The sequence below is a fragment of the Oreochromis aureus genome, linkage group 18 (assembly GCF_013358895.1).
Source record: "Oreochromis aureus strain Israel breed Guangdong linkage group 18, ZZ_aureus, whole genome shotgun sequence".
Classification (NCBI taxonomy): domain Eukaryota; kingdom Metazoa; phylum Chordata; class Actinopteri; order Cichliformes; family Cichlidae; genus Oreochromis; species Oreochromis aureus.
The window spans coordinates 36,743,833-36,759,259 of NC_052959.1; the positions used below are offsets into that span (position 1 = coordinate 36,743,833).

At 43.0% G+C, this 15,427-nt stretch overlaps 1 protein-coding gene across 1 annotated transcript; it reads right to left on the reverse strand.

Annotated features, from left to right (window-relative positions):
* Positions 1-783: 783 nt before the first annotated feature.
* LOC116309355 (zinc finger protein 664-like) lies at positions 784-7,167 on the reverse strand. Its single transcript, XM_039602458.1, has 2 exons — positions 6,933-7,167; positions 784-2,321 (listed from the first exon to the last, which is right to left on the reverse strand). Exons 1-2 carry the CDS (start codon positions 6,994-6,996, stop codon positions 1,117-1,119), a joined length of 1,269 nt encoding a protein of 422 aa, XP_039458392.1. The 5' UTR covers positions 6,997-7,167; the 3' UTR covers positions 784-1,116.
* Positions 7,168-15,427: the final 8,260 nt, after the last annotated feature.

The following is a 15,427-nucleotide window of genomic DNA, read 5'->3' on the forward strand; positions in this document are numbered from 1 at the left end:
ATAGCCATTCTAACCCTTTTGTGTCAAGTTGTGTGCATGTTATCAGGCCAACTCACCAGGGTATGTAAACTTTGATCAGGGTCATTTGGGTAATTTGTGTAGTGATTGTGATTTAAAAAGAGTAAACAGTTGTTTGACAATAAATGGCTTCAGCCAACCACTAACCATGAGTGAAAGAAAAGTTTGTGTGTTATCATTCATATTGTCTGAAAAATGGTTAAGAAATCATGAATTCTGCCAAGATATGCACAACTGTACAGTGTTTTAATCATCTTTGGAACAGACTCCACAGTTTCAGTTCACCTTTATGTAAAACACATACTGTATTTTTCGGATCATAAGTCGCTTTATGTGAAACAAAACAGTCAGATAAGTCAAACTTTACTCAACTCATTCTTCTTGCTTCCTTCACTTCCGTACCATTTGTTGAATTCTCTCGCAGCTGCTCTATTCCCATGTTGTTGCAGTATATTAATGACTAACCTCGTATTGTGGATGGATTATCTCAGTTGTTCTCCTGACTGAAGTTTGGTCCGATTACAGCATCCTGAAGTGATAGCAGAGCTGTATGTTTGAAATTTTTTAGAAATCTCTCAGTCAGAACATGCTATATCATGTTTAGATGGAAACTAGCGAGCTAACTTCCTGCTAACTTGTAACTCCATTAAATTTAATAAATTCTGTTTCCATGGATGCCTGGATGTTAAACTTAATTGTTACACCTGGTAAAGCAGCAATGCTGATCATTTTATTAAAGATGAAAGAATTACATAAGGCGCACCGGATTATAAAGCACACTGTCAATTTAAAGGATTTTAAGTGTGCCTTATAGTCCGAAAAATACAGTACATAAGGTTAGAGGTGATCCTAAAAACCTGTAAAGGCTGAAACAAAAACAAGTGGATGAAATCACAAAATACATGAACGCATGAGAAGGAACAACGTGCCCTAAGCAAACCATTACAGACTAAAGCTGGCAGAAAGGGCCAGAGGGATTCCCAGTTTCAACTTCAAAGTCTCACATAAAACACTGACCACAAACAGGAATACAGCATAAAAGACAGATATTTCTGGAAAACAACAACCCCGAGAGTTCTCATGCAGTCTATCAAATTCCTACTCATACTGAAACGTTTTACGAGCTTCCGGCTTCTCACCGGTGTGAGTTTTCTTGTGATACATCAAAATACTTTTTCGACTGAAACTTTTCCCACATGTATCACACGCAAAAAGCTTTTCACCTGTGTGGGTTCTCCTGTGAATATACAAACGACTGCTTTGGCTGAAACTTTTCCCACATGTATCACAGGGATATGGCCTCTCACCTGTGTGAGTTCTCATGTGAATATACAAATGACTGCTTCGAGTGAAACTTTTCCCACATGTATCACAGGTATATGGCCTCTCACCTGTGTGGGTGATAAGGTGGTATTTCCAGGTACTTCTATCAGTGAAGCTTTTCCCACACGTGTCACAAGCAAAAAGCTTTTCACCTGTGTGAGTTTTCCTGTGAATATACAAATTACTGCTTTGACTGAAGCTTTTCCCACATGTATCACAGTGATATGGCTTCTCCCCTGTATGGGTTCTCATGTGAATATACAAAGTACTGCTTCGACTGAAACTTTTCCCACATGTATCACAGGGATATGGCCTCTCACCTGTGTGGGTTCTCATGTGATCATACAAGTTACTGCTTCGACTGAAACTTTTCCCACATGTATCACAGGGATACGGCCTCTCACCTGTGTGAGTTACAAGGTGGCGTTTCCACGTACTTCTAGCTCTGAAGCTTTTCCCACACGTGTCACAAGGATACGGTTTCACATCAGTGTGGGGTTTCTTTCTTTGGGCCTGATTCTTGACAGATTTTTGGCAAACATCAGACTCTCTACCTGTGGCAGCATTGCAGGGACTCTCTGACACAGTCCAGCTCTCCACATCATCGTGACTTCTGTCTCTCTTCTGTCTCTTCTTTGGCACCGAGGTCACAGTTTCACTTGACCCTGACTCTTCACACTTGCTGGATTCTTCATCTGTGATTTCACTTTGAGGAGAGTCATCAGAGAGGAGCTGCTCCCCGTCTCCTCCTGGTTCACTGTGCTCTCCTTCCTCAGCAGTAGTCACCATAAAGGTATCAGTCTCCTCCTTCAGTCCCAGCTGCTCTCCCTCCTGACTGCTGCACAGTTCCTCCTGTTCCTCTTTAATCTGTGGAGGTTCTGGTTCCTCCTGGTCCACACTTGAGCTCCTCTCCTGGTTCCAGAGCTGCTGCTCAGGGAGAACCTCCTCCTCTTCCTCACAGACATGCTGATGTGGGATGTCTACAGGGACAGAAGAAAGAAGTTACTGATGCAACCACAGAAAAATTAACAGGACTTTACAGCATGACTGCATCACTCATGTGTTGACTGACACCTGAGTGCACCTGTTTTGTGGTTTAAAAGTCACAGAGATGCTGTGTTTAGAGAAAATGGGTCTCAATTGTTCCCATACTGCTGACACATACGGGATCACTGTGGGTTTTCTCTTTTGCTCTTCTCCAGCTTTAACAAAGGTCCAGCTGGGATAACCACATTTACTCAGGGCCTTCTTGATGTGCTGTTCTTCTGCTTCCCTGGCTGCTGTGTCTGTGGGGATGGTGTTTGCTCTGTGTTGTAGTGTCCTGATGACACCCAGTTTATGCTCCAGTGGAGGATGAGGGTCAAACATTAAATACTGATCCGTGTGCATAGGTTTGCGGTACACGTCAGCTTTTAAATGTCCCCCATTACTGATGGAAATCTCACAGTCTAAGAAGGCTCACCTGCCACTTTTCATATCCTCCCTGCTGAATTTGATGTGTCGGTCCACCGAGTTAATGTGATCCGTGAATTGTGGAACGTCCTGAGATTTGATTTTCACCCAGGTGTCATCTAGGGCTGCCACAAACGATTATTTTGATAGTCGACTAGTCACCGATTATTTTTGCGATTAGTCGACTAATCAGATCATGCATCCAATGGACGTAAAACGTACAGCTTATTGCACCAGCATGTGTCTGCTCTTATATAACTATCATTAGCTTACAGTTGAAGTGTTTCAAAAAATAAAGACAAGATGATAGTTTATTAAACTGTTAATGAAATTTGCAGATAAAATATAAATAATATAAAATATAACAGGACACTGGAGTAAATTCTCGACCATCTCACACTTCTGTTTAATCTGTTTTCTGTTTGACGTTTATTCAGCTGTGTGAAAACTAGAACTTTAATCTCAGCCAAACTGATTTACTCAGGAACAAATAAAACACTGAAAAAAAGCCAAACAATAACATTTTTAAGTTATCTAACTGACTTATATATCATGTTTAACCTGAGTAGCGAAAGACCGTGGGGATTTGAAAACGATGTGCAGGGAGTTCGCTGTTCTTGCCCCGGCTTGCTATCGAGCTGGTGGGTAACGGACGTCTCCAAAAACGTTGGAGCACTTTTGCAAATATGTGATGTCTTGATAAACCGAGCAGATATTTAAAGTTTACACAGCTACATTCTCGCCTGAAAATATGTTAAAAGTTTATTTTGTGACCCAGAAAGATTAATAAGAGCAATATTAAAACTAAGTAGTGGCCGCCATTGTTGGAAACTGAATTTGCTGGGCTGCGCTATGAATTCTGGGATAGGTTGGGCCATGAAGGACACACCCGACCCATCCTTCAAATCTGGGGAAATGAAGGACGCATTTGTAGGCCACATTTGAGGGCTCTAGAGTGCGACCAATTAGGTCACAAATGTGACAATATTTTTAAATGGTGCAACTAAAAAACTCTGAAAGTCTCCGTGTGGTCAAGAACAGACACACATTATGCCCCTATCGTGGTCTAAACCAATCAGAGATAGTCAGGGGCGGGACCTCTCTGATTGGCCATGGTCCTGTAGTTGTCCCGTAGTCCTTTGTGTGTACGTTTGAAAGTGCAGGTGGATAGAGAGAGGTGAGTAGTTGAATAAAGCGATATCGATTCATTAAATCCTGAATTGACTTTTAAATATAAATGTATTTTGCCAGAAACGCCAGAATCTGAAGTTAAACCTCACAAAACTATTTCAACAACCACCAAACAGCTAAAACAGTAAATGAGAGCAGGCACACGGATTCCACACAAAGATGTAAACACGGAGCGGACCGACGCATCAGAATCAGCTTTCTCGGCTTTCTCATCCGACGGCCCGAACACGGACACGCCGTCGGGGCTGAAAGCCGACAGCTCACAGATTCTGATGCGTCGGCAGGTCTGCGCTTTGTGTTTAGGTTTTGTCTCTGTTCAACCAAAATTCACTGAACCAGCAGCAAAAGAAGATCGAAACTACGCTTCATGTAAACATCGTCATTAATTCCCTCTGACTTTTGCTCTTTTGCTTCCACCACAATAAAAAAAAAAAAAAAAAAAAAATATCACACTTCATGCACAGCTCTCTCTCCCTCTCTCTCTCTCTCTCTCTCTCTCTCTCTCCCTGTACTTCAAGAACAGTTTCCCGTCTCAAATCTCTGTTTTCTGCATTTTTCATTGGCTTATTACCCACCAGTCTACCGTTGTCTACAGCGCTGTCGGCCGCTGTCTTTTTCTTTTCTTTTTTACTTAAATGACCTCGGACAAGAAAGCCTAATTTCTGCTGTTCAATACTGAAGAAATTTAAACTTTTTAAAATTATGCAAAATTGCAGAATATTGCAGAATATTTTTAAGGTTATCTGCTATAAAACGCCAGGCCAGGAAAATCTCCTTCATGTTTTTCTGTGTTTTATTCTCAGTTACTTTGACACAAAGGCATCTGCTGTGATGTTCACAATTCTGATGAAGTCTCACATGTATCAGTGCTGATAAATGATCAGAATTATAATATTTCTGACTGTCTGAGGCTAAACTGAATCAAATCGAATGGATTATAGAAATCAGTGATGATACTCAGCCCTAGTGAGCAGCCTAGGCCTGACAGAAGTGGATGTAGCTGTGGGTAATAAGAAAAGATGAAAAGAACGATTGATAACTTTTTCTTAAGGCCTGATCCGTCTGAAATTCATAGTCAGACACATTATATGCTGCAATAAATGCACTGCCCAAGTGTCCCCTCTCCCCACTGCCTTTCAGCAGCAGGCAGCAGCAAACAGGTCGTCAGAGGAGCCGATGTGATGATTAAGTTTAACATTGTCTACAATATTGACAAAGAGTGCCAACGCACTTTAAGCACAAGAACTTTTTCACTAACTTATCTTTCTGGTAGAACTGTGCTCCAAATAAAGAACTTTGTGTTGACAAGATTGTTAGTTAATCATTTACAAATCAATATTGTCTGTATGGACACCAGTTTCTCCCGCTCCCAAAAAAGTGCACACACAAACTGTGATGTTAAGCAATGCGGTTGAAAAATTTGGGTGCGCCTAAGAAAAAAAAAAAAAGTTAGGGGCATCAGTGCAACCGTGGCAAAAAGTTAGTCTACAGCCCTGCCTTTGGAGGAGTCTTCAAATTTGGACAGCCTTCGTCGGGTCGCTGTAACATAATCTGCCTACAAATGCGCCCTCCAAAGGATTCGGCCCCTGAATTTGGACACAGCTACGATACTGGACACAGCTTCTCCTTCTTCTGTGTTTAACGGCAGCTGGCATCCCTGTACATGCAGTGCTGCCATCTTCTGTTTCAGTCTGTTATTACACTCTTAAATCCTACTACTTATTCCTGCGTCTTTCAGGATCTTACAAAGCTTCAAACGACGCGTCAAAAATTAAATTAGTTGTCAACGATTTTGATAGTCGACCAATCGTGGCAGCCCGAGCGCCATCCACATACCTGAACCAATGACTTGGTGGTGTTCCAGAGTAGGATAACAGAGCCCTCTTTTCCAATTCGTCCATGTACAAATTGGCCACAATGAGTGAAACTGGGGCTACATGTCACACCCACGTTTCAATTCAAGGGCGCACTCACGGAACAGGCCTAGCTTCTGTGGATCTTTTGTTAGAGCGTCTTCAGGTAAGGTTTTAAACCTTACATTGATATCCAGAAGACTGTAGCGGGTGTGTGAGAGTCTTTGTGTGTCTTTCACACAAATATTAAACAAATATGTAAGACTGCTTTCTTCCACTTGTGCAACATCTCTAAAATTAGAAATATCCTGTCTCAGAGTGATGCTGAAAAACTAGTTCATGCATTTATTACTTCCAGGCTGGACTACTGTAATTCTTTATTATCAGGATGTCCTAAAAACTCCCTGAAAAGTCTTCAGCTAATCCAAAATGCTGCAGCAAGAGTCCTGACAGGGACTAGAAAGAGAGAGCAGATTTCTCCTGTTTTGGCTTCCCTTCATTGGCTTCCTGTTAAATCCAGAATTCAAAATCCTGCTCCTCACATACAAGGTCTTAAATAATCAGGCCCCATCTTATCTTAATGACCTTGTAGTACCATATCACCCTATTAGAGCACTTCGCTCTCGCTCTGCAGGCCTACTTGTTGTTCCTAGAGTATTTAAAAGTAGAATGGGAGGCAGAGCCTTCAGTTTTCAGGCCCCTCTTCTGTGGAACCAGCTTCCAGTTTGGATTCAGGAGACAGACACTATCTCTACTTTCAAGATTAGGCTTCACACTTTCCTTTTTGCTAAAGCATATAGTTAGGGCTGGACCAGGTGACCCTGAATCCTCCCTTAGTTATGCTGCAATAAGCCATCAGTTACCATGGTGATGTACCCAGTAAGAAGTGTGAGAGGAAAACCCCAATCCTGCCTCGTAGCAGCGTCCTCGGGTGAGTTTAAAGCTGAATGTTTGTTTAAACAGAGACACATTAACCTTCTGTCCTCCAGAAACATCCCTGCAGCCTCAAAGTAAACGTACCACAGAGCTGTGATCAGGAGCCTCCATGAGTCCCAGTCATGTGTGAGTTCATTCATCCCTCAGAGTGACACTCACCTGTCCTGTGCAGCTTTATTTGGGGTTTCCAGGTGATATCCAGCAGTCTGCGCTGACGCTCCATCTCTTCCTCGTACTGCACAGGATCATTATGAACTTCAGTCTCCTCCTTCAGTCCCAGCTGCTCTCCCTCCTGACTGCTGCACAGTTCCTCCTGTTCCTCTTTAATCTGTGGAGGTTCTGGTTCCTCCTGGTCCACACTGGAGCTCCTCTCCTGGTTCCAGAGCTGCTGCTCAGGAGAACCTCCTCCTCCTCCTCACAGACCTGCTGCTGTGGGACGTCTGGAGGACAGAAGAAAGAAGTCACAACCACAGAAACATTAACAGGACTTTACAGCATGACTGCGCCGCTCATGTATGTGAGAGTTCAGCCATCCAATCAGCTGTAAGTCACTGATGTCAGATCTGCATTTATTCAGATAAAGACAAACATCTGGAAGGTAAAGCCACCTCAGCACAGCAGCAGTTCATAATTTCAATATTAGGTTTGATTGTGCCGAGGCTGCACATTAAACTCTGTCACTTCTTTCAGTCACGTCCGTGACTCTGAACAACAACATGCTGGACTTTGTTTTTCTCACACGAGTGTAAACGTGACCACAGGAACCGTGCACATGTGCGACTTTAGCTTTTATGACAATCATCACAAAGGGCCCGGGCGCCCACTCTGACATCACTGATGGAGAAATAAAAAAAGACTTATTGTTATGACATTAACACTGAACTCTTTACAGCTCTGCAGAAGAAGAAGAAGAAGAAGGAAATCAAGGAAAAACCTTTTCAGGCTAGATTACTGAGTTTAGGAGGTGCACCTGAACGCACCATCAAACACACACGTTTCACCGCCAAACAAAAAGTTTTTCAAACGATTCACAGGATTGAGTGATGGATCCAGGTCAGAGAAAAGGCTCAAATCCAGGCTGATTTCAGCGCCTGCTGTTTGAATGGAGCACAGTGCAGTCCTGTCCTCTGTTTGCGCTTTGTTAGCTCACATCTCCAAAAAGTCCTCACAATCATAAATGTCCCGCAGAGCTGTGATTAGGATCCTCCCTCAGAGGGACACTCACCTGTCCTGTGCAGCTTGATTTGGGGTTTCCAGGTGATATCCAGCAGTCTGCGCTGACGGTCGATCTCTTCCTCGTACTGGACGATCGTTTTTTCAAACTCCAAGAATATTTGTTCAGCAGCAGCAGTTAGTCGCTCGTTGATAAACTCTCTCAGATACTGAACTGAAGGCATTGTTACTGCCACAGCTCACACACTCGGCTCACACACACTCGGCTCACACACACTCGGCTCACACACACACGGCTCTCACACACTCGGCTCACACACACTCGGCTCTCACACACACGGCTCTCACACACACGGCTCTCACACACTCGGCTCTCACACACTCGGCTCACACACACTCGGCTCACACACACTCGGCTCACACACTCGGCTCTCACACACTCGGCTCACACACACACGGCTCACACACACTCGGCTCACACACACTCGGCTCACACACACACTCGGCTCACACACAGCACAAAGCGAGCCTCCAAAAGTCAACGCTGGAACAACCAAACTGCCGCCTTTTAAAAATCTTTACTTCCGCCGGATGTCCCGCTCTGAAGTTCCGGCAGGAGGAGGATGTTAAATTCTTTGTTCCGCTTGGAATAAACGTCCTTCTTTCTTTCTAAAACCTATTTAAATGTACAAAACAGAGCCATAAATACATAAACAGTGTGTTATAAATAATAAAGGAGAGAAAATGGAAAGAATATAGAATAATAGGAAGAATAATAACAATATAGAATAATAACGCACGGCTTTATAATATTTTATTGTTTGATGTAGGTCTAAAATAAATGAGGAATTACACATACTGTTCATTAACTGTGTTTCATTGGTGCAAATCAAATCAAACTTCAGTATCTTTGACGTATTATTGCTGTGTGATTTTTATTACTATTAATGAAGGCTACTCGCCACCGAGCTAACATTGTTAGCTGGCGTTAGCTGAGGTTAGTTTACAGACTACAGACTGTTAGACTATTTCTCAGTACTCGCGTTCTCACTAGTCCGGACTTCATAAGTTCACACGGGAGTCCGGACGTCCCGAGAACGCAGCGCGATCGTTCCACGGCAGTGTACTTGATGACATCACAGCTCCCCTCTTAATTTAACTGTGATTAATATTTGCAATGGAAATGACACATGACATAAAAAAATACCATGATGTCGTAGATTTCTTTAAGAAAAAAAGATTAAAAAGTATCTGAAGCACTTTGTAAAATTCACTTTTACATATCATCTGTTTCTGTTTGTCTATAAGCTTCATACAGGTAAGCACAATCACTACATGACAGAAACACAAGCTTCATCTCTCTTAATAAACATAGCAAACATGTATGCCTGAATAAAAACAAGTGAGATGTTAGAACACTTTTATTTTTATTTTAGTAAACACTCAAAACTTACAATAGACAGCTGCTGGGGTTTGGAGGAGAATTGAACAAATATTTAAAATATAATCTGATCCTTTTTGGAGCCTTCAGGATCTCCACGTATTGCCATGCTGTTTTTTTAGACTTGATGGATAGCATTAACAACATGCTAGCTGCAAATGTATCATCTATCTATAATAATCATCAATAATCAGCTCCACATGATTATTAACAGATAAGAAGAAAACATATTGCTGATACAGAAACAGTTTTCTATACGAGATCGCTGCAAAAGCACAGCCTTACCTAATGTCCACCCTACTGTTACTCATTTATATTAAGGTTTAAACATCTAGTTGGTATTGGTATGGCGAGTAACCTTCAGTAACAGTAATAAATCACACAGCAATAGTACATTCATGTAGTTGTAAAAAGCTTGATAACATATTAAGTAATTCAAAGTATTCAGAATACGTTACTCTCATTGAGAAACTTAATAATATGTTACAAACTACATTTGGGGCATGTAATCTGTAGTGGAATACATTTTCAAAGTAACCTTCCCAACACTGAAAGTAACTTGCAATCAGACGAGTAGTTTTGCTTTAATTGTGGAGAAGGTGGCCAAGTATTTAGTGCCTCAAACATACAATCTTATTTCCAGTTCATTTCCAGCAATGTTTCAAAGAAGGCAATCTAAAGGAAAGAGGCGTTTCCCAGCTCCTGGTACTGTCATACATGCAGTTAGCAACCTTGAGTTACATTTTTGTCTTCTGCCTGATTCCACGACAAAAACCGCAAAGACTGAAATACGGCTTCTTAGAGGGCGAATACTCAGCATAGCTGAAAGCGCTGATCACGAAGAGGTACTTTCTCACTTTTAGATGCCTTTACCTCGTTAAGAAAAACTCATTCTTAACTTCAAAATGTTACAATTTGATACGGCAAATTAATCGTGAGGACATTTTTGATTTCTTTTAATCCTAACCCAGATTACTGTAGCTCTGCATGAGGAGCATCCTAAAATGAAGGCCCTAACTGGTGGATGGGTCTTGTATAAAGCAGCAGGTAAAGTCATTCTAACTTGTGTCTGACTTCATAGAAGATGTTTACTTAGAGCCAAAAGCCTCCAGAGAAGTTGAAGCCTTTGTGTCTAACTACAACATTTTGACTAGAACTTATGGAACACTGATGTGGTTTTTATTTGTTCCGCTCTCATAAACTTGAAAAGCAACAACAGCATAAGATGCACATCAACACATTTCCATTGTTTACAGGTATAACAGCACCAGTACAGCACCACTTAATAAAAAAACCACTCGCCTCCTGACTCCTTTTATAAAATACTTTGACTTCCTGCTTGGATGTTTGCACTTCAGTGTCTGGCTAGCCTTTCTGAAGAGATTGCTCCTGCATGGATTTAGCACTTTCTAAACTGCACAACAGAAAGTATTTCTGTCATTTTCTTTTTAGATTGGGAATTATTCTCAGATTTAAACAAAGTTGTTTTTGCTTTATTTAAAAAGTTTAAATGGCTCAACTATTTTTTTCTGTGTTTTCACCCAGTCCAACGGTTAAAAATCTTATCTGATAAAATGCAATTTGAAACTCACCACCATTGTCCTGAAGCTTGAATTGGGAATATGAATGTGGTATTGTTTTTGTCTTGTGATCCATTTAACAGTTTGAGAAAAGTGAGTAGTGTTTCATAATGTTAGGGATTTCTTTGTACTTCATGTTCTCAACCTGTAGCAAAGTGCTGTACTGTGAATGCATTACTTGGTTTGTGTTCTAGATTCTAGGCGGACAGAGAAATCTACAGGGACGGCCACCAACAATTGAAAGCGTACACTTTATATTGTCCCTCTCTAAGTTGATGCTACACCTCTTCAGCGTGATGCTGCAGAACTCAGCAAAATGCCAAAGTCTCAGTGCAAGACCTGTGGCGTGACGATGCCTTTTCAGATACTTGTTAGTCACATTGAAAACTGTGTACAAGTAAGCTAAATTCACCAGTAAAACGAACATTACTACCACGTGTACTAAACAGTAAAGCTTCACAAGTTGTATTCTTTTTACTACTTTCACTAGGTGACATGCAAGAGTCCTTTGTGTTAATTTTAAAGTCGACCCATGTGCTGAAAATAGTTGTAAGGTTTGGTCTCAATGAAAATTGTGAGCAGCATGTACTTACCATAAAAGTGTAATATAACAATATATGCCTTTCCCAGGGAGCTGAGTGTGTGAGCCGAGTGTGTGCGATCCGAGTGTGTGTGAGCCGAGAGTGTGAGAGCCGAGTGTGTGAGCTGTGGCAGTAACAATGCCTTCAGTTCAGTATCTGAGAGAGTTTATCAACGAGCGACTAACTGCTGCTGCTGAACAAATATTCTTGGAGTTTGAAAAAACGATCGTCCAGTACGAGGAAGAGATCGACCGTCAGCGCAGACTGCTGGATATCACCTGGAAACCCCAAATCAAGCTGCACAGGTCAGGTGAGTGTCCCTCTGAGGGAGGATCCTAATCACAGCTCTGCGGGACATTTAACCAAACTTTTGTTTAAAATGTGAAGAAACTGCAGTTGTAAGGTTTCCTGCATCAGATTTCATAAAAAGATCATTACAGACCTTTAAAGCAGCAGTTTCAGTGGAGTGCAGCTTCTGACAAGCAGACTGAAAGGGATCAGAAATCTGTAGCATTCATGATAAAGATCTGAAGAGATTTTCAACAACTTTTTCTAACAGTTTGAATCAGAATACTTTATTGATCCCTAGGGGAAATCGTTTTTCGTTACAGTGCTCCATTATAAACAAACAGTAAAAAAGATAGACAATACACAACTAAGAATAGCACCATATATACATGCATATATGTATATATATATAAAGTCACTTATTAATAAATAGCTGAAAATTCAATTCAATTCAATTTTATTTATATAGCGCCAAATCACAACAAAAGTCGCCTCAAGGCGCTTTATATTGTACAGTAGATACAGAGAAAAACCCAACAATCATATGACCCCCTATGAGCAAGCACTCTTCCGCAGGAAGAAACCTCCGGCAGAACCAGGCTCAGGGAGGGGCGGGGCCATCTGCTGTGATTGGTTGGGGTGAGAGAAGGAAGACAGGATAAAGACATGCTGTGGAAGAGAGACAGAGATTAATAACAGATATGATTCAGTGCAGAGAGGTCTATTAACACATAGTGAGTGAAGAAGAAACACCCAGTGCATCATGGGAATCCCCCGGCAGCCTACGTCTATTGCAGCATAACTAAGGGAGGATCCAGGGTCACCTGGTCCAGCCCTAACTATATGCTTTAGCAAAAAGGAAAGTTTGAAGCCTAATCTTGAAAGTAGAGATAGTGTCTGTCTCCCGAATCCAAACTGGAAGCTGGTTCCACAGAAGAGGGGCCTGAAAACTGAAGGCTCTGCCTCCCATTCTACTTTTAAATACTCTAGGAACAACAAGTAGGCCTGCAGTGTCAGAGCGAAGTGCTCTAATAGGTGTTGTATTGTTTATAATGTTTGCACTCCGTGCTTACTGTCCCTTGTGGTTTGCTGTAGTGGCAACGGGGAGTGTTTGTTTTACAGAAGTGGGTGTGGTTATGTGAACTGAACGAGCGGCAATAAAAAAACTGGTGGCTCACGAAGCAGATTAAGAATACTTTATTCATGGTTTGAGAACAGAATATTACATGGTGTCAGAGTAAATCGGACTAAACGCCCGCTGACAGCGCGAAATGGATTCGTCGGGAGTTCCTGCACCACGGATGGACTGGGATTCAGCTAATCTTCCCGATGCCTGGCGGAGGTTCGTACAACATGTGAAGCTAATGTTTAGCGGCCCGCTAAGCGGCAACCCCGAGGAGACCCAGTGCAGCTATCTTCTTCTGTGGGTAGGAGAAAGAGGCAGAGACATTTATAACACATGGCAGCTATCTGATGAAGAAGCTAAAAAGCTGACCACCTATCTCGACAGGTTTGAACAGTACCTCATGCCGAAATCAAACAGTATCCGCTAAACGCCAGAGTACGCAGCAAAAACATAGGAGGGCACCTCATCATAATAAGATGGGGAAATTGTGTGGAAGATGTGCGCGAGCACACAGCCAGAAGGAGGAGTGCCCTGCAAAAGGGAAGAGGTGCAAAAAGTGCAATAAAATGAACCACTTTGCCAAAGCATGCCGTTCAGAAGCACCACACCAACCCAACCCAGTGTACTCTATTAACCCTGACACTCCAAGCGATGAAGCGGAGCTATTCATAGATTCCATAACAAAGTGCAATGAAGGGGAGGCTGATGAACAGGCTTACGCTGATGTAGAAGTAGGCTCACTGCATCACACCGTGAGTTTTAAGCTTGACACAGGAGCCACTGCTAACGTCATCCCTGCCCGATTGTTTAAGAAGTATTTCAAGCAGGTCAGCTTGGCACCGCCCACACGCACACTATCTGGCTATGGTGGAGAAAAACTCAACATCAAAGGCACCTGCCAGTTGAAGTGCAGATGGAAAGACATTCACAAGATGCTGACCTTTGACATAGTAGAAACTGCAGCACCCCCCATCCTAGGGTTGAGAGCATGCCTGGATCTAAACCTAGTCAAGCTGGTCATGTCAGTACAGATCACAAGCGTCATGGAGGAGTTTGCTGATGTGTTTAAAGGCATAGGGAAATTCCCAGGAGAATGCGACTTACACATTGACCCAGACGCCATGCCCGTCGCGTGCCCCCCACGGAGGATCCCTTTCGCACTGCGGGAACGATTGAAACTGGAGTTGGATGACATGGAGAAAAATGGCATAATCGTCAAAGTGAAAGAACCCACAGAATGGGTAAACGGACTGGTGGTCGCAGAGAAACGTAATGGGAAGCTCAGAGTGTGCCTTGATCCTCGCGATTTAAACAAAGCCATCAAAAGACCCCATTACCCGCTTCCAACACTGGATGACATCACACCAAAGCTGGCAGGAACACAGTACTTCAGTGTCATGGATGCTCACTCAGGCTATTGGGCCATCCAATTAACCACCAAGTCATCGCTCCTCACCACCTTCAACACGACCTTTGGCAGGTACCGCTTTCTGCGCCTTCCTTTTGGGATAATATCAGCACAGGACATTTTCCAAAGGAAAATCGATGAGACATACGAAGGGCTCAATGGAGTGGCAGCCATCGTGGATGACATCCTCGTGTTTGGCAGGACAAAGGAGGAACACGACGAGAACCTCCGTGCCATGCTTGAGCGCACAAGGGAGCGAGGAGTGCGCCTCAATCCAGAGAAATGTGTCATAGGCGCCACAGAAGTGAGTTACTTTGGACACAAACTCACCCGCGAGGGCATCCAGCCAGACCCGAAGAAACTGCAGGCCATAAAGGACATGCCACCTCCTGAGAATAAGAATGAGCTCGAGACAATTCTTGGAATGGCGAACTACCTGTCCAGATTCGCACCACGACTATCAGAAGTGAACGCACCGCTGTGTCAGCTGCTCAAGCAAGACTCGGAGTTCATCTGGGATCAGAATCACGACAGAGTCTTCCAGCAAATGAAAGATCTCATAACCAGAGAACCAGGCCCCATACTGGCATACTACGACACGACCAAGGAGCTACGGCTACAGGTAGATGCATCGAAGTATGGTTTGGGAGCTGTGTTGATGCAGGACGGACACCCAATAGCATATGCTTCAAAGACACTGACCCCAACAGAGGTTAACTATGCACAGATCGAAAAAGAGCTCTTTGCAGTGTTGTTTGGATGCAAGCGTTTCCACACCTACATATACGGCAGAAGAGTCATCGTCAAGTCAGACCACAAGCCGTTGGAGCACATACTGAAGAAGCCAATCTCTGTAGCCCCTGCTCGTCTGCAGCGCATGCTGTTACAGCTGCAGAGATACGACATAGAGATCGTGCACCGGCCCGGAAAGGACATACCTGTGGCCGACACACTGTCCAGGAAACCATTGCTTGACCAAGACAGCATGCTGAGTGAAGGCATGGAGGACCAGATCCACTCAGTGATAAACAGCCTCCCACCCAGTAAGTGACAAAAA